Source organism: Papaver somniferum, chromosome 6 (genome assembly GCF_003573695.1).
Source record: "Papaver somniferum cultivar HN1 chromosome 6, ASM357369v1, whole genome shotgun sequence".
NCBI classification, from domain to species: Eukaryota; Viridiplantae; Streptophyta; class Magnoliopsida; order Ranunculales; family Papaveraceae; genus Papaver; species Papaver somniferum.
Genome location: NC_039363.1, coordinates 1,265,898 through 1,286,264, shown reverse-complemented (window position 1 = coordinate 1,286,264; position 20,367 = coordinate 1,265,898). Strand labels below are relative to the sequence as shown.

The 20,367-nt window shown below is 35.3% G+C and overlaps 1 protein-coding gene across 1 annotated transcript; it reads right to left on the bottom strand.

The window, feature by feature from the left end:
• Window positions 1-2,423: 2,423 nt before the first annotated feature.
• On the bottom strand, window positions 2,424-9,963 carry LOC113286635 (L-type lectin-domain containing receptor kinase IX.1-like). The gene is made up of 4 exons (XM_026535201.1): window positions 9,135-9,963; window positions 7,982-8,032; window positions 3,319-3,787; window positions 2,424-3,252 (listed from the first exon to the last, which is right to left on the bottom strand). The coding sequence occupies exons 1-4, from the start codon at window positions 9,868-9,870 to the stop codon at window positions 2,625-2,627; spliced, it is 1,884 nt and encodes a 627-aa protein (XP_026390986.1). The 5' UTR covers window positions 9,871-9,963; the 3' UTR covers window positions 2,424-2,624.
• Window positions 9,964-20,367: the final 10,404 nt, after the last annotated feature.

Genomic DNA, 20,367 nt, shown 5'->3' with positions numbered 1-20,367 from the left:
ATTGTAGTCCAGAGCAAGAGAATTCAGATGCTTTGAGTAGAGTATTATAGTACCTAAAATACTCTTTTGATTTATGAAAGGTATCTTGTTTTCCTTGGGACTTTATGATGCAAAATGGATAGTTGACTCAGAGGACTCTAAGTCTACGGGTGTATATGGTTTCACTCTAGCATGAGGGTTTGTTTTTGGAAGATTTACAAACAAACATATCGCTCAATTCATTATGGAATCTGAAAATATTGCGTTAGATAAAGCACGAGAGGGGGGCGAGTGCCTAAAATGCTTTTTAGAAGACATTCCTCTCTGGCATAGGCATGTGCCAGCTATATCTATACATTGTGTTAGCCAAGCTATAATAGTTAAAGCTAAGAAATAACTAATCTCAATCGGCGTTATTTTCATTGATTGGATAAAGTCCAAGGAGAATATCGCGTAACCTTTGACGAAAGTTTGTACAAAAAGATAGTTAAAACTACATCGAGGGGGTTGGGGCTTAAGCTCATATATTAAACTTGCCATGAAGGATACTCAACCTTGCTGACTGGAGATTCCATGATCAAGGTTTCGAATGAGACAACTAATTTGTGGTGGGTAAAGATAAACACTATCAGAGATTTTCATTCTCTGTCCCTTCCCCATGGTGTAGACGTGATAGTGTGACTGCATGTGGAGGATGACTTTTTAATAAGTCTTAATGAGTTTTATAGTTTCAATTTAAGATTGAAGTGGAGTGTAGCAGTAACACTCTTTATGGAAACTCACCTATCTGAATGAGGAAGTGGGTCGCTTCCTATAAGAATATGAGCTGATTCTCTAGAGCATTCTGAGAAACAGGATACGTCCAGGGCCAAAACGGATAAAACGACACGAGCTTGGCAGCAACCTTGGAGATATCATTCGTGGTTGTTATCGCGAATTACATCAAACACTAGAAGTTCAACACATAGTTCACTGTCTCTAGCAAGTAATCCCGGTAATATCTCACTAAGCAAAGGTTCAAGACCTCATGGACACCTCTGCCTAAGATGGTATTTCCTGCATTTTTTATATGATTTTCGCTTTTGATGGTTTTGGTATTACTGGAACTTAGTATCTAAGGGTCACTTAGTGTCCGCTGGTTCATGCTTTTTCACTTTCGTGAAAGGAACCTTTAGTCTCACTTATGAGGAGCCAAAGATGAAAGCTCTCTATACTATATGATTTTTGCAATCCATAGTATGACCCTGGGGTCAACACATTTTTGTGTGAAGGAGAGGACATTGAAATGACTAGTATGATTTCAACACACAGACGGTCCGTATGTATGTTCGATCATGTCGGATCGTGGAGATTGGGTGTTGACTTACCAAGATTTATCTGTGTCTTTCATGTTTTATTGAGGTTTTCATTCATGTGGGGGATTGTTGAAACAATATTTATTAATTATTATATTAAGGTTTTTAACTAAATAAAATTAATTTATTGTTTTGTTTGTGAATGAAAAACTTATTAGTCCCACATTGTGGAGTTTCCACTTTTTAGTTGTTTTAAGAGACTATATAAGCTTTTTAGTCCCACATTGGGGAATTCCTCTTCTTAAATTGTTTTATTCCATTATATAAAGAAATTCACTACTTTTTTAAAATCTATGGGAAAGTGGTTGCTCTATATTTTAGAGGGACCCCTAAGGGAAAATATTTTATACTGTTTCCTAAGCGTTCGCTATTTTCCTTAACGGTTTTATTCGGAGTTGCAAAGCTCAAGTTGAGCATCTACTACATATGCTAGTAGTAGGTGTAGTAGGGTGTTTTATCCTGGAGATATCCGTTCTGTCTTAAGGGGAGCGTGTTGAACACGTGACTCACTCTGGTTTTCCAAAGTTTTGCCTTGTTGCTATTGTGGAGATATGGGAAACTCGTCCGCTTCGTCAACCGATCACTTCCATTAAAAAGGAGATAAATATCACTGACTTTTGCTTATTCGATTTTTTCTTTATTTTTGATTATTGCACCCAACAGGAATGATTATGCTGTTAAGTCTAAGCGGTGTTTTTGACCATTTTGAGGAACGGCCAGAAGAGATTAGATCAGACTTTTTGGCCGTTAATTTTCCTACTTATATCACACTCATCCGACAATTTTTCCCGTTTGATAATGGTTGGGATGTCTATTTTATAGAGATGTAAACAGTCGTACGTCAAAAAAGACGTGTCACGTGCTGTTTGGAAAGCTAATTTAGGATATGAATGAATTTAAGGAATCTACATTTCTACTCCCACTAGTTGGACTTCGAATCGTTTACAAGATGAAGCATTCAATTAGGAAATAATTCACATACCTATAATGAAACAAATAGTAAGAAACAGCCAAGATAAATTATTTTAATTCCCCCAAAATTACAATGAAAAATAAACTGAAACTTGATGGCAAAACCAAGACCGTCACATAAAGCACCCAGACCAACAACAGGATCCATCACAATCGCCTGCCCGTTTAGGTTTTCTGATAGTTCTGAAATTCGATATTTCCCCAATCATTTGAAAGTAGACAACATTATTTTGTAGACATTGCTTTGCAAGACAAGTGCATAGACACATGAAAGGTAAAGGATATCACATACAGTGCTAATAGTCACCAGAATAATACCTATCGACCCGTGAGTGTATCGGTAAGACTAGTTAATGACGGAGAACGCGGCCCTGATGGTACTGCTGTAGTAAGATACACCGGTGGTAACTCAAGCGGAAGCATAGGCAGTGGAGATTCAAATTTAAGAACATTAATTACTTCACTGATTGAAGGCCTTGATTTATAATCAGGATGAGCACACCATAATCCAGCAATCAGTAAGTGTACCATTTCTGACTCATCGAACTTCATTTTCAACCTTTTGTCAACTGCTTCAATGAGTTTTTCACTCCCGTAAAGACCCCAAACCCACTCGACTAGATCCATCTTTCCAATTTCGGCTGGTTTCCTCCCGCTTGCAATTTCAAGTGCTACAATCCCGAAACTGTAAATGTCTGATTCTTTACTAAATTTACCTGTAATTAAACATTCGGGTGCTAAGTAACCCCTTGTTCCTGCTATTGCAGTTGTTTGTGATCCTTTCCCGTGATCCACAAGCCTGGCTAAACCAAAATCGCCAAGTTTCGCGTTAAAATCTGAATCCAACATAATGTTACTTGATTTAATATCTCTGTGAACCACACATTGTTCCCATTCTTCATGCAAGTACAACAATCCAGAAGCCAGCCCAAGAGCTACTTTGTACCTAATTTCCCAGGCAAGAACATTTTCCCCATGATATAGATGCTTGTCCATGCTTTTGTTTCTGCACCTAACTTCCCAGGAGAGAACATTTTCCCCTTGAAACAGATGTTTATCTAGACTTTTATTCGGCATGAATTCGTAAACTAGAAGCAATTCATTTCTTTCGTGGCACCAGCCTATCAGTTGAACCAAATTTCTGTGTCGTAACCGGCTAATGATCCTTACTTCCGATTGATATTCTCTTTTTCCTTGTTGTGATTCTTTCGAAATCCTCTTAACAGCAACATTCATATCACTTAAGGATCCCTTGTAAACAGCTCCAAATCCTCCTTGCCCGAGTTTTCCTCTGTCATCGAAGTTACTGGTTGCATCAACTAATTCCTTGTATGAAAACCTCCTTGGTCCTGTTCCCTTCTGAAATTCCTCTTCCATCGACATACCCCAATTTTCTATTTCTGCATTGAAGTTCCTTGAGGTGCACCTCTTTTTGAACCAGATGCAAAAAGCAATACCAATCCCCAAACCAACAAGGGCAGCTGGATGTTGATTTATAGTCAGTAACATTCTAATTTCACAGGGTAGGCCAATAGTAAATGTGTAATGCATAACCAGCAGCCAATAAAGCGGGCATGCCCCCATAGTCTAGCAGTTTAGGTCCTCTCTCTTTCATGGAGCAGCGGGGATTTATCTTTTTCCTTTTTTAACTCCAAAGGACAGGGTGGCCATGGATTTATCAATAAGACAAAAATTGTTTCTTCCTATGTTGAGGCCAAGTAGTTAATGGGGATGGTGTAATATTAGTATCCACCTACACTGGTACAATATTATCCTGTTAGTGATACTGACCTTCGTTTATGATAACTTGAATAGATGTAAGTAAAAAATACTTACAACATAATATTTTAGCAAAAAAATTAGTTATTAATTGGACTCGAATTTGTTATATACTCGTATGGGAAACTTCCACCGCAAAGCGGTTTAAGAAAAGGGCGAAATTTCACATCCCCTAAAGTCCTCGTAAATTACGAAACAGACAAGTATGACCAAATGAAAAAATTTTGACCAAAAAAGTACCTGAAATAATGAGGTACATCACTGCATGATCAATGCAGTAAGAACAATTTTTAGAGCACACTAATACTATGTGAACATGTCAACTTGAATCATATGAACCGGTCAATAGCACTATATTCGAGTGTCATGTAGAAGTGCACAACCGTTCTGGACAGTCGACTTGACTCAGTCTACTGGCCATAGCACGTTAACTGGACTTAGTCGACTAGCCATAGCACGAAAACTGGTCATAGCAAGTCAACTGGACTCAGTTAACAAAACAGTTGGGAAAAGTACATAAAACCATCGCATGCTATTCTTCAAGCTTTACATGTGTATCTTATGTCTTTTATTGTGGCTCCAGTTGCTGTTATTAAGAAGTTAGAGAGGTTGTTTAGAATTTTTTTATGAAACGATTAGGATGGAAACCACAAGACTCACTTGGTTGATTGGGAGATGGTTATTTGTGATAAAGCGAATGGTGTGGTCTTGGGGTTAAGAACTTCAAAATCCTGAATGCCTCTCTTATTATGAAGTGGTTGTGGCGCTTCGGGTGTGAAAAATTAGCTCTTTGGAGGATTATTGTTGCTGAAAAGTATGGTGAAGACTCCTCGGGCTGGTTTACAAAGTTACCAAAGTTACCAAAATTAGGTTATGGAGAGGAATATGTAAGTTTATGGAAGTTTTTTCTTCACATTGCAAGATGCAGGTGGGTGACGGAAGTCTAACTAGCTTTTGGGGAGATGGATGGATCTCGGATACTTCGTTGAAAGATCTTTACCCAGCAGTTTATGCTATCTGCGGTTGTAAGGGAGCTGTGGTCGGAGAGGTAAGAGTACTTGAAAATGGCACCGTTAATTGGAACTTGAATATTTCTAGAAGAGTTTACGATGCAGTCATCATTGAGCTAACATCCTTACTTTCTTTACTTGACAATTTTACTTCTGGAAATATCTCGGATACGGATAGGAGGATTTGGTTAGGTGAAAAGTCAAATGGATATTTTTCTGTTAAGTCTTGCTATCAATTGCTTTGTAAGTCCAAAACACATCCAACAAGGTTCATTCCAAAGAAGAGAGTGTGGTCGAGTTAGTGGCCAACAAAAGTTAGCTTTTTTATGTGGATTGCTGGTTATGAGAAAATTTCGACACAAGACATGATGGTTAGGAGGGGTTGGCCTTTTGAGTGGGTAAACCATTGTTATCTTTGTGTAAAAGATAAAGAATCAGTTAATCATTTACTTATTCATTGTAATGTGGCGTGGGCGGTGTGGGTTTTTTTTCTCAAGGAATGGTCAGTGAAATGGGTCACACCTCCTGATTTCTTATCACTCGTTTGTTCTTGGCCTAGTAGGTGTAAAATGTCAAGACAAGGTTTGGTATTTCGTGTTCTTCCGGCTACAATTTCTTGGTGTCTATGGAAAGAGAGGAACGATAGAGCCTTTCAAAATACTAGCAAGGATTTTGATGGCATTATTGACTCAGTGAAGTTCACGGTGGCTTATTGGTTGCATAAAGGGGAGTTTTTAAGGGCATTTGCTTGGATCATTTTGTTATTAGTTGGAAAGAAGTGTTATTCCAACCACCTTAAGTTTGGTCGAGTTGGGATTGAAAGTGTTTAGGGAATTTTACTGGTACTTCTCTCCTTTTTGTTTGTGGTTTTGTTGGATTCACTGCTGCGACAGTGGTAGTTATTTTTGGCTTTGGGTGGTTTGTTATAGTTTTCCACTACAAAACAAGTAGTTTCTAGGGACGGCTGTTTTGAAAAAACCGTCCCTAAAGAAGGATATTTGGGACGGTGATGGCCTGACCGTTCCTAATAATCATAAAATATTTAAATCAAGACTAAAATATGTCCGTCCCAAAAAAAAAACATGGCCAAATAGTATTAGTGATGGTGGAACAGGGGACGGTACATAAACCGTCCCTAATACCTCTTGGGACGTTTTTTGGCCGTCCCAAGAGGCCTTCTGTTTTGTAGTGTTCGTTGTCTTGTTCGGTCGGTTTTGTTTTGAGTTCATATATCATGTACTACATTTTCTCCTTTCAATATACGTTTAATTTACCGATAAAAAAAAGTACATAAAACCATCGAGAAGAAGTCTATAGAAAGTTAATTGGACTCAACGTGGGTGTAAAATCGGTATAAAACGTTGCCAGAAGTCAGAAGTGTCACTTTTGGAAATTTTGACACAGAGTAGTAAGTGCCCAGAATATCACCTTTTTCTTTTAATCCTCTCCCGGCCAACAACTCTTAATATGGAGGTAAGAATTTTGATGGTTTTTAGAGAATTTCAAACTTTATTATTCGTCTATGGAGACTTATTTGATATCTTTGCAAATCATTAAAACTCCATTTAACTAGAGTAAGATTTCTAAAGAATCACTTATAAACCTTTGTTATTAAATTTAGACTTCAAAATTACTGCCTTGTCGTTTTTTGAAATTTCTGGACCTTTTTTAGAAAAAAATGGGCATGGGAGAATTATATAATACGTAGGTGATATTTTGAGATTGAAATCTCATGTTTGTTTAGGATTGCTTGTGGAAGTAAAAGCAAATAAGAATATATCTGGAGTCCTTGAACCTCGGTGATAAAAGATCATTTTCAAAACTTAAAAGCAGCGCAACTTGACCTAAGAATACTTGAAGATGATGTTTCCGCTCAAAGGGAACGACAAAAACATGTTAATCAATGACGATATAAGTTGGAGAAGTAAAACAAAGAGAATATAAGCTTAAACATAACACAACGATGAAATTTATTTTATCTATGGACACATAATTTCGTAGGTATCCATAGTACTGTTATTAACATTATAACGCGGATATTTACTAGATGCACATTTTGTTGGTAAATTTTTGGATTTTTTATTAGATGCACATTTTGCTGTCTCTTTTAACCACAAGAGCTCTTTAAAAATTTACTAGATTTTGAATATATGAGTCGTAAAATTTTTCTAAAAATTTACTAGATTTTGTATATTTGAGTAAATTACGTTAAATTTCCTTATGTTAAAATATTCTCTAAAAGAACCGAGGGAGTACCAGTTTTTATAGTTAGAGATACATGTTACTTTTAAGTTTTTGTTGTATTGTTACTCGGAAAATGTAAGTAGGAAAAAAATAAGAAAAAATGAAAAATCTTGACAGCGTTCACCAACATTTTACAGGTTTTCTTTCATTTTAACAAAAAAAAAATTCACTATGAGGGACTATCTAATGACATGGTTGAATTTCGGCGCCATTTTTCTTATGAAATCTAAAGGGTAATTAATTTGAAGATAATTTTTCTCTATGACGCATTCCTATTACAAAGATCCATCTTCTTACTAAAAATGAGCATATTTTAAAGTACGATACCTCATTATCTATAGTTTAAATTCAATAGTCAATATTTAATGGTTGAAATTAGAAGTGGTAGATGGTGGCGTTATACTCTCAGAAATCACTCATTTTTGTTAGGAAGGTTGATTTTTAAAGGAATAATATGTGTTCAGAAAACTAATTTCAAATTCACTTTCATTCGAGTTTCATAAGACCAATGACGGCGAAATGTCAACTATATATCCATGTCATTGAATCTTCCCATCGTTCAATTTTTAATTGTAACTTTCTAAGTACCTCCTCACATCATTCTAGTGTGTTGACCCGTTTTTCCTTTGTTAGATATATTACCTGCGCCCATTGACATTTGAACAACAACCTTCATAGCTCGACTAGGACGACCTGCAAACAAATATAGAATGGTTGGTTAGTACAAAGAAAGACTTGATACGAGAATATATAACACTAAGGTTACCGTCAAAAAGAAAGAAAAAACAAATGAAAAGTTTCTGCATTTCCAGTTATGTTTGCTTTCTTCGAACCGAACGGTGGTAATCGGCCTGACAAAAACCTTGACTGCTGTGGATATTTTTTGTATTGAGTGCTCCCAAAATGGGTGTCACATATCATTTTTGTATTTTTGGTGATATTCTCAAACTCACCTTTTTACAGGTCCGTAGAAATTAAAGTAAAATTTTTTAATCTTGAATTACAGCAGAACCTCCATATATTAATATTATTGGGCACACACAAAATTAGTAATATATAGAGTTTACAAATACATGGAGGTTGATAAATGTAGGATTTTATAAATGGTATTATTATAATTTGTATCAATATGTAGGTTATTAATATACAAAGTATTACTAGATGGAGGTTCTACGGCTATTTTAAGTGCACTGTAAACTTAACGTAATTTACTCAAATTTCACTAAAATTTGAAGAAATTTAACCAGCGTAAATCTTTACTAATATTTACTATTCGACTGTAAAAATAATTAGCAACACATATATGCGTTCTTAGGTGTTTGTTTTAACTTGAATCAATTAGAGGTGAAATTTATTGAGGTTATTTGATTTTTATGAAGTTTAAATATAATTGGAGACCAAAAAGAAATCAAGGTTTTATGGTTGAATTGGTTAATATCGGAGATTAAAACAAAATTACGTACAAGTCAAAAAGTCAAAAAAACAAACAAAGAGAAACTTGGGCTGTTCAATCAGTGCAAGAAACTACAGACTAGAGGCAAGGGGTTGTTCAGTTAGTGGCGGAACTATAATAGTAAGGGCTCTAACTTTCAAGGGTTGGTTTGGTACAACCGTAAATGTCTATCATTTTGATTGAATCTTTCTTAAAAAAACAAATAAAAAACTTTGCTACAGATGAAAAACCAAGATATTAACTCCCGTGCTGGACTATATACGGTATTGATATCAACATTCTGGATTGAAAATTCATCTGAAACATAAAATTAAAGGCGATCAAAGAGAAAGAAAACTATACCTTGTGCAAAACACACTAGGTGATCATTGTCATCTAATCCACAAGATTCACCCGTTTCTTGGCACCAACCACATCGGGTTTGATCCCATTCTAAAGTGAAACTTTTTTTCAATAGCGGCAAATAGTCGTTAACCGGACCTTCAGTTTGATTCAACTCAACTTCCACAGGTACATGAACAGAAAACTGGCACTTCAACTTATCATAAATCGATTTTCCATTAGGAACAATACCGGCAAAAGAGAAAAGGTCAGGATCAGGTAAAGTTACACAAGAAGTATTTACTGGATATGTGAAATTCTCAAACAAATTGCTATCGGAATGGGTGCAATTGTAAAAGAACGTAAGATCCTGAACTTGGGAACCAGATTTGAAGGGACTTTGATCATAATTGAATGTAGAATTGAATGTAGAATTTTTAAAAGGAACAGGACAGGAACCATATGCAACTGAATTCTCTACTCGAAACGATCTATCGATGGGACGTATATCCCGGATTATATAATCATATCCTGCTGTGTATAAAATGGGTTCATTGTTCTTACAAGTGACTTCAAATCCTGGATCACCACAATAGTCTTCTTTAATCCAAAATGGGTAGCTGATATTCAAGCCATTTCCGCAGTCTTTAGGCTTACAATCTTCAAATTTGTTGAGTGTTAAAGCTAATTCAATTGAGTTTAAGGCGAAAACAATACCGATAAGCAAAATCAGATGAACACTGATGTTTGTTTTCATAGTAAGGAAAGGAGAAATACTAATGTTGAGAAAGAACAAAGAAAAAGAGACAGAGATGGAAATTCATGAATAACTGGGATGTGATCAATCTGTTCTAAGGTAATCTCTGCTTACCCTAACAACGGTAGAGGATATGAATATATATCGAGAATATCGACATAATTACAATATATTAGGTACAGCTGGTTGCAACCTATTACAGTAGACAAGGCATCCATATATAGGAATCCTTTACAGAAGAGAACTAAAATAAAATTACAGAAAAATAGCCTCCCAATTAGTAAGTAGCAAGGACTTGTCTTTTATTATCTAGCTCCTTTTTTATTATTTTCTAAACTGCCCGATAACTTAAGAGCTACAAATTCTTACCGTTGAACATCATCATCGATGTGAGGAGCAACGTAAGATGTTGAGAGTTTTTTTATTATCTGTTGAACATCATCGTCAAGGCCGGCCTTGAAGATGTTGATGCCCAAAGCGAACATCCGGAAGAGAGCGATTCTAAACAGCCCTTTATTTCGAACAATTTAAAAACCACTTACTCACAAAAAGATGGGGCCGACCCCCAAAATAAAAGCACGGTCCTATTTTATGGAATGGTGTGAGTATGTTGTTTTTATCATGGTATTATTACGGGCGATCTTAAAAGAATTAGGACGATTTTTTATTCCCAATGCATAGACACGGTTATGGGATATCCAAATTTCCAGAAATTACTTAAGTGTCCTTACACAATCGGTAGTTTAGTATAGATTTTTTAGCTACCGATTATTAAAGTATAAAACTCGAAATGGAACTTGTGGCCGTTATAAATCGGTAGATAATAAACATCACGAGTCTACTGATTGTGAAAATAAAAAAACTCAAAATTCCATTGGCTTTTGAAAATTTTGAATTTGAGGCTACTAGCATAATCGATATATAATGAACATCACGAGACTACCGATTGTAGTATCGGTAGATAATAAACATCACGAGTCTATCGATTGGGAAAATGGAGAAACTCAAAATTCCGTTGGTTTTTGAAAATTTTGAATTTGGGGCTACTAGAACAATCAGTAGATAATAAACATCACGAAACTACCAATTGTGCGTATTTATTTGGACAGAAAGGTATAATCGGTTGATAAAGTATTTTATTATCTACCGATTCTGAGACGTTAATCGTGCCAAATACATTTAATTGTCTCTTTAATCAGTATTGATCCTTGAACATGATATTTTTTATGATGTTTCTCATCTCCTTCTTCATACCCATCCATGTTTGTTGTTGATTTAAGAAAAAAAATGATATTCTCCACCATTTTTCTTCCTTTCTTCTACTCTAAAATCTTAAAACTAAATGATAGTTTGGAAATTAAAAAAAACGGGAAATAAAGGATAATTACATTTTACGTTTGGATGATCATTTTTTATCTTTTGTGTATCCCCTAATTCTTTCATGATCGTCCCTAATGACGCCAGATTTTTTATGTTGTTTAAATTGATGGTCCGACAAGAATTTTGTCAAAAATATGGCCCCATCAACATATGTGGACAATTGGTGGAAAGTTGTTAAGTAAACCATAATATACTGTATCAACAAAAAAGAATAGAAAAAATGATTAGAAAAGATTGCGGTTTTTTATTCTAAAATTGATTAGAAAAAAATTATGTCGGTTTATTTTACTATTTCCTTGGTCCCAATATTAGATGACCTAGTTCAAGTTTGCACAATTTTTAACACAAGAAATTTTTAATTATTTTTACAATTATATTCTTATGGATAATAATTAGTGAAATTTTGAAATGACTACGTAAGTTCGCAAACTTCATACCATTGAAAAGCATTTTAAAACACCTACCTAACGAATATAAACATGCATATCAAATTATGTATATTTCTTATAATCAATTAAATGGAAAATTTTATAAATATCTCCTTATTTAGTGATACAGGTCATCTATTATGAGACGAAATCTAAAAATAAATATGTCAAATAATAATGGGACAAAAGGTGTATTATTTATGTGTATGCTTTCAAAATATCTTTCAAGTAAATATTTAGCACTTTTGGCGTAAAAGAGATGTAATAATCAACATATACAGGGAAGTGAGTGGAATCGGCCTTTCCGTGGGACCATTAAACTTTGCTTCTTTTTTTCTTCTAATTTTTAGTTTTTTTTAGTAGATTTTTTAGGCTAAAGCTGTACCTAGCTCCCTAACCCAAATTCAGTTAATTGAACTGGGCCCACTGCCGCAGCGTATTCCGTCAAACTCCTCTATATAACTAATTAATTAAATATATTAAAACCTCCATATATTAATATATTTGTGAATTCATAAATTTATTAATATAGGGAGGTTTACCTAGAAGATGTGAAAATTGTATATTTCAATGTATGTAAATCATATTAGATAATGTAATCATATTTATAGTTCCAATACATAAGTACATGTACATATCTAAGAATTTGTAAGGTTATAATGAAAATTTTGATAATTCATTGATCTATACAACACAAAAAATGCGTTAACAACCCAAAAGATTATCTCTTCTTGTCATAGAAATGTAAATAAGTATTTTATTTCATCATAAATTTTAATGTAGAAAGATCTACATTTCTCTAATATAACGTCGGTTATTAATATACAGATGTAAATTCCTTAAGGCGAGACTGGAAAAATACATTAATATTAAAATGTGGAGGTTATTACTATATATGTGTAACTGGTCCAAGTTGGGACCATGATTTTTTATTAATACGTAGAGGTTATTAATATATGGAGTATCAAACATATCGAGGTTTTACTATACGAACTTTTTTGGTGGGCGGGGATTGAACCTCTGGCTTCCTTCTTACTGGAGTTTGATTCTTATACTTCCAAGTTTCAATACTTTTCCTACTTCCTTATTATAGTTAAACTACTAAAAACTGTGTTACTATGAGCAAAATCTCCGCTAGAAATAATGGATTTGATACTCTTATTCACTTGATGCCCAAAGTATACCTTCGGGTACTTTGGCTCAAGGCCGAATTTATCATACCATCACTTATTTATTAAAATATATAAAATATTGCTCGGAGTGAGTTTTTTTTGAAGCACGAGCAAACATAAAGAATGGAATAAAAATCTAGTATATGTGGGTATTTTGCATCCACGGAGTCATTATATAGTATTTGGATAATAAAGTTTAGGATTGTCTGGTCCCATATTGATGTTGATAAATCTCCTGCTTGGCTCCCATCTTCCCCGTCATTTGACATACCATTTGTTGCTTGATTTCCTTCTTTATAGTTATGTTGTATAGTACAATGAGGTATTTGGCACATTCTCTGTTTTATTCTAATTATTTCTACAACATACCAAGGAGCTTCAACCGCCTTTTTTATGAAGCGCATCGTATTTTCCGAGTCTATCTCAAAGATAACTTTTGTCCATTGTCTCTTTGTTGTTCTCGATGCTAGCAGAGTTTCCCAAGTTTCAGATAATATTTTTGTAGTTATTCTTAGAGGATGTGCGAGAGCTATCACAGTTCTAGCAGTCGAATCCCTGCATATAAAACCTGTTTCCACCGTTAACCCCGGATGTCCCCTAGCATATCCATCTGTGTTGATCTTTATCCAATCTGGTTCCCGTGTGGGTGACCCTTCTAATATCATCGTGTTGGTCTGATGTTTGGGGTGGCTCTAGCTGGTGTGCCCCCGGGTAAAACATGGGGCAAAATCATTGTTTCCCATTCAAATTCCTTTTGTTCCTTCGGGGAATATGCCAGGATGTTGTCTGAGGGTGTATGGTGTTGCTTGAAAGGTAAATCATTTCTGGATGTCCAAATATTCCATAAAATAAACCGGCAAGCTGATACATAGGGGGTATGTATAACGTTTGTAGAATTTGGGTAACGGTTGTTTGATTGTTTGTCTTGATATGAGAGTTGAGTTTGGGTTGGTTTATTAGTAGAAAAGATAATAGGATATTCCAGGAAACTGTTGATATTGCGAATGAATAAGCATGTGATCCATTGTTTCTGGTTCGGAATTGCACCTGAGGCATTGGTTAGAATTTGTGATGTTGATGAGGTTTAATATAAAGAAGGTTGGAAGACCCTCATTTATAGCTTTACATAAGAAAATTTGAATTTTTGGTGAACATGGTAAGTTTTACAAAAATTTGGTGGGAGGAATAGGGTTTAGGTGGTGATGGTTGTCTTTTCATATTAGACAATCGTATCTAGTGGCAGTAGAGTATTTTCCGGATATTAAATGTGGCCATATGATCTTATCTGGTGGCATGTCTAGGGGAAGGTGGATGTTTATGATGTTTTGGATAGTATCAGGTGGAAGATGATTCAATTGTTCATGATTCTAGTTGTGTGTGGAGGGGTCTATGAGATCAGATACTCGTTAGATTAGATAGCATTGGTCCGGGTTATGGTTTTGATAGTGTGGTATCCAATTTGCTTAGATAAGTGTGTCTAAACCATTCCTGATGCGATGAAAATGAGTTGTTGTAAAGTAGGTATGAGGTATGCCATTTTTTCCATTGTGGGATGGATGATGAAGGAATGGGAGTGTTTTCATGTAAGATCGATCTATTTTGCAGATATTTCTCATTTTATAATATGGAGCAAATGAAATTGGGTTGGCCGTGTATGTTCCATATTCTTTTCATGAGTAATGCTTTATATTGATGGCTACTTTTCCTTATGCCGAGAAATTCTTTTGCTATCGGTGTGTTTAGTTTGGTCCATCTTAGTAGGTGAAAATTTTCATGACCCCAAAAAAATTCAGTGCAACCCGATCTATTTGTTTTTTTATATGGGTGGGTAACATTGTGTAAGCATAAGGTGGTTTGAGGTCGGAATTAAGGAGGTTTTAATGAGCATTAACCTTCCTGATTGAGTACGGAATTTGTTCAACCATCATTGATCTTTCCTTGCGACACATTGAAGCAGTGGTCCAAAGATGTGACTAGAAGTTCTCTCGCGTCCAACTGATGTTGTTGCAGTCTTAGATGGTGAATTATTGTTGATTTTGCTATGTTGATTTCCTGGCCCGTTGAAGAGCTATATGATTGAATTAGTCTCTTGAGGTGTCCATATTCTTCCCCAGATTCCTGGTAGGTGATTAAGAGTTCGTCCGCATACTTTAGACGCAATATATGTGGATATTTTTGAGAAATGTTTAGTCCTTTGACAAGATTTTGGGATTCCAAATTGCCTAAGTTGGTCGAAAAGATTTCAGCACATATTATGAAAATGTAGGAATTTAGAGGATCTCCTTGTCGAATTACTCTCGTAGGGGTGATGTATTCATGGGGGTACCATTGATGTTAATTGAATATGTAACTGAAGTGATGCATAACATAATATAATCTACAAATCTGGTTGGAAATCCCAGTTTTTTGAATGTTTTTTTGATGAATCTCCAGTCTAAGCTATCATAATATCTAGTTTAGGGGCTATTTTTATATTTTTGGTAAAGCAGAGGTTTTAATATGATGGAATAGTTCTCCATCAATTGTTATGATATCATGTATGGATCTTTATGGAACGAAGGCACTCTGACATGGACTGATGATAAATGGGAAGAGAGGGTGTAATTGATTTACTAAGATTTTTGATATCACTTTGTATACTACATTGCAAAGGATGATTGGTATGAATTGGGATGGTTTTGATGGGTGGTTTATTTTTGGTATCAGTTTTATGTTGGTGTGATTCATAGGTGGGTGAATATTCTGTGTGAGCTATTAATTGATGGTGTGTGGTATCCTATAATACCTTGAAAAACTTACTAGTATATCCATCAGGTCCATGAGAACTTTCATAGTTAATGGAGAACAAAGCATGTTTGATTTTTTCTTGAGTCACCTCTTCTGTTAGTTTGGTGCATTGTCGTGACGATAGTCTGGGTATTATTTGTGCGAAGAGATCTTCGTATATATTGTGCTTTGGGATGTGTATTTTTCAGTAAAATTATCAAGGATGATTCAAATTACCTGATCATTATCGCTGACCCAGTTGTTCTGTTGCTTTTGCAATTGTTGTATGTTATTATAACTTTTGTGTATGGTAGCTTTCGTATGGAAAATTTTTACACTGTTGTCTCTTGATTGAAGACATTGGATTCCAGATATTTCTTTCCAATACGGTGCATGACATCGTAGCACAATTAAGTGATTGGATCGAAGTTGCTTTTCCTTATTCAACCAGTAGTCTAGTTCATCACCAGTTCGTATAACACATTGTTGTTGTGCGATTTGAATTGCAGCAGTTGATTTTTGATAAATTTTGGGAGGTGTCCAAAGGTTTCCTTGTTATATTCTATAAGGACTTCGCCAGTTGTAATTAGCTTTAGCTGGAGGTCTAGAGCAGGTTCCGAGTCATTTCGTTGATACCAGGATGTCTCGATTATGTTTTTCACTTGTTTGTGAGTTAGCCAAAGATGCTTGAACTTGTAAATTTTTTTATCTTTGCCAAACAATTGCTTTGGTATTTAACGAAATTGGAGCATGATCAAAATCTATTCTCGGAAGATGAATAACGCCCGCATGAGGATTTTCCATATGCCAATCTGGGTAGCGATTTCTCGATATAGTCTTTCGATGATATTATATTGTCCTTGTTGATTATATGTCCATGTCTTTGGATCCCCGCGTAATTATAGGTCAGTAAAGCTCGTTTGATCCATTATTGTGAGGAATGGTTGTTGGATATTGACTCGATTTTAGGGAACATCAGTTTGATTTCCTAAATCAGTTTTAACTGATTTTTAGAATTATGTTTAGACTTCTATCTAAACAAGAGTTTCCTATATTAACTTGTTTAGGTTTCCTAAATTAGAGTAAAGCTTGGTTTCCTAATGAAGTATTGTAAGCCAATAAATAAAGGCATAACCTTTAGGTTATAGGCATATACATCATCCACATAAATCTTGTCTAAACCCTTAGGTTGTAGACATCACCTCACAAAGAAGAGAAATAATCTCTCCATTAGCAAGACATAGACCCTCTCATGGATTTGGGGATGGGAGAGTTGGGGGAGATTTGAAGGTGAGTTGAGAATGGTAAGAAGAAGAACGGGTGTTGAGTGTCATGTCCATTGTGTATTCTTTTATATATGAATAAAGTGAATTTCTGCTGCCCGTGGACGTAGGCCATTACCGAACCACGTAAATCTCCGTGTCTTGTGTGTTTTATGTGCATTAGCTTCCGTTCAATGTTTATTTTTTTGTTTCTGATGCCAGATCCTGGAATGCCTTGAGGAACAATATGAACCTCTCGGCTCAACAAACTAGTATCATAGATAAGGTCTAGGTTCTTGAAAACTAGGGTTTGCTCGTTTGAATTGGGTTGGAGACGATATGTGAAAATATCAAAGAAGATGTTAAATTTGAAGAAGAACACAAAGACGAGGTGGCGTTTTTGGACAAAAATTTGTGATAGAAGAATCGTAACAGTTCTGAAAACTGTGGTGCAAGGTTGCATCCATTTCATCGGAAAAACGTAGGTGTATTGAATTAGCTGAGGATTTTTGTAAGAAGACATACTTAGGGATTGAAGTAAAAGCCTTGAAGATGATGCATCAATAGGCATGTTGTATAATCAAGTTATGTCATTTGGAATTCATAAAGTCATTGTGAAACCTCATGAGAAGAATCTTGGAAACAAGGTCGTTTGAATTGCATCAAGGTAAAGAGGTGGATTTTCTGATTTGACAAGCATCGTTTGAAATATCAATTACTCATAAACGTATGTATTTGAAGTGTTTCATATTCGTTCATTGTTGATTGATACACTTTTGAATTTGAAGATCTACTTGAAAAGGGGATTTGCATAGCTTCGGCTAAGTGATTTCATAACCTTATTAACTAGTTTGATAAAGGTGTTTAGATGTTTTTGATCTTTACCTTGTTTTTTTGATACTTTTGTGGACTATTTGGGAATACCTTGTTGGTTTTCCATTTGAATGTGTTTTCTTTGCAAGTCAAGTTGCAAGGAAACAAGAGTATTGTGATTGAAGTACAAGTTGAATTGTTTGTACGTTGGAAAAGGTAAAGACGCAAAACTTGGAGGATCCTTAGAATTGTTTGAAGTACCAAGGGGAACAATATGAATGTTAACGGTTGTCATTAGTTCGATCATGTTGTCCTTGACGTAGTCGAAGGAATTGAAGAAGTTAAACTCAGTTTTGCCTCGGTTGCATGATGTTGCGAGGATTGCAGAAACCTATTAGTAGGTTTCATGTGATATTTATCAATCATTTGAATGTCTTAGTGATGTGAGAGCACTAGTGGAGGGTTGGTAAATTCTGGTTGAAGAGTTTGATTTTCACGAAGAAGTGCTTGAAGCAGGTGGCTATAAGCATATTGCATTGTTAATGATCGATTGGAGAGAGTCGGTAAATTGGATTTCCTATATGTACATATTGTGTATGGTGGAGCTATAGTTTCTTGTTTTGTTTTGAAGAATAGTGATTGAAGATGAAGTTGACACAATATTTGGCATATGCACCTTGGCCATATGATTAAAAAAGGGTTTGTTTGAATGTTTTGAGTTTGAAGCTTACTTGTAGAGTTATCTTATGAGCATTGAATTTCTGCAAGCTTTTGTGGTTTACATAACAATGTAGGAGCATAGTTTTTCGTACCGTTGAAACACCGCAAATATGGTACGTTTTGAATCATCCACTCGGATGTTTGAAGGCACCTCTTTGATTTACTGTTTTTTAAAAGAGAAGCTAGGTGGTTTGTTTCCTTTATTTTTGGATGATATTTGGCGGAGAATTAAGGTGTTTACCTTTTGAAGTCATCAAGTTTAAGAAGTGCAAGAGCATGGTGAAAAAAACAGATTGGTCATATGGATATGTTCTGTTTTTGAGGTGCAAACTCGGTTACAAGTAATAAGGTACCATTGTAGCACTTTACAATTGTAAGGTATAATACTACATGTGAAGAATACAGTTAAGCAAAGAAATCGTGAACTATTTGAAGAATACGTATGTCAATCGAATTGAATTGAATTGCCTTATGTCATAAGAAAAAGCATTAGAAAACAGGAAAGAAGTTCCAAGTTCAGACGTGAATGTTGGAATATAAAGATCTAATGTTGATGAAGAACGTGGAAGTTATCGAGTGTTTGAATGTTTGTGTATCATGTGCATCCTCTAGGGAATGGTTTCTGACTTTTAGGAGTTGGAGTTTGAAGTTCAAGATACTAAGCATTCGTTTGAAGTACTTAGGTGCAACTCGAGAAGTTTGTAGTTGTTCGGTGTGTACTGAAGTTTGAATAAGAATCGGAAACCACTAGATCCATTTAACTTCGTGGGATTTAAAGTTGTTTAAACAGTGGAGTATTGAAGAAATGTGGTTGAAGTGATGGAAGGATTGAAAAATGGAAATTTGTATTGTTGAATATGGAAGTAGAAGTATTAGATAGTGCACTAATACATTTGAAGACTAAATCATGTAGTTAAGGCATGAAGTTGAAGAACGCATAATCACGTAGTTTAGAATTATGTGAACATTGTGTGAAGGTTGAGAAAGAATCAAGCTTAGAGTTGGAGTAGAAAGTTCTAGTTTTTTGAAGATATGAGAATATCATGAATACCACCACATATGGAATACCGAAATGTGTTCACATAGATGTTTGGGAACTTACTTTGTAAGGTATGAATTATTTTATCTTTGAAGAAAACTTCGTAGGTATGGGGATACCCCATACATTTTCATGTGATGAAATATTGAACCCCATATTTAAAGACGAAGTGGTGGAATTTGAAGAAGTAGGATGGAGAAAGAGATCAAATTTGACAACTGAAGTGGTGAGTTGAAGTCAAAGACTATCCCACAAGGTGAAATAAATGTGTAAAGAATTGAATATTGCAAGTTTGAAGAATATGTTCATGTGAAATCTATGAAGTTGAAGACGCGTGAAGAATTCATAGATAATTGGATTTGCTGAGAAATTAGCAAAGTAGCAAAAGAAGTGGTGGAATTCGGGTAAGGCCTTCCTGGATTGAATTTGCTACACCGTTTTGGTGTATTGGTGTCTAAAAGACATATTGCAACCCTACTATGGGATTGACTTTGTGAAACACATGTTGATGCACATTGCATCCTTAATAGGAATTTGAAACACCATTTGGTATGTTGGTGTTAGCTGACACATTTGAACCTTACACAATGATTTTTGAAGTTGTACAAGTGTAACATCTTAGGATTATTGAAGCATGAAAGCATCATTAGATGTTTGGAGAATTGAAGTCCTATGAGGGATTGAAATATATTGGGATGGGTGGCACCTACAGGTGAGTTAATTCTCGAGCATGCCGGTACTGCTAACGGCATAGTATGTTGCTTAAATTTTTATGCCGGCACATGATGTAAAGTATCCAGAAACTTGATTTTTTTTTCACTTGACTACCGGCATTGAGCATGCAGGCATTATGTTACGACATTGAATGTTAGTTACCAAGCATCCCGACACCATTTATCGGCATGGTGTTCATCAAT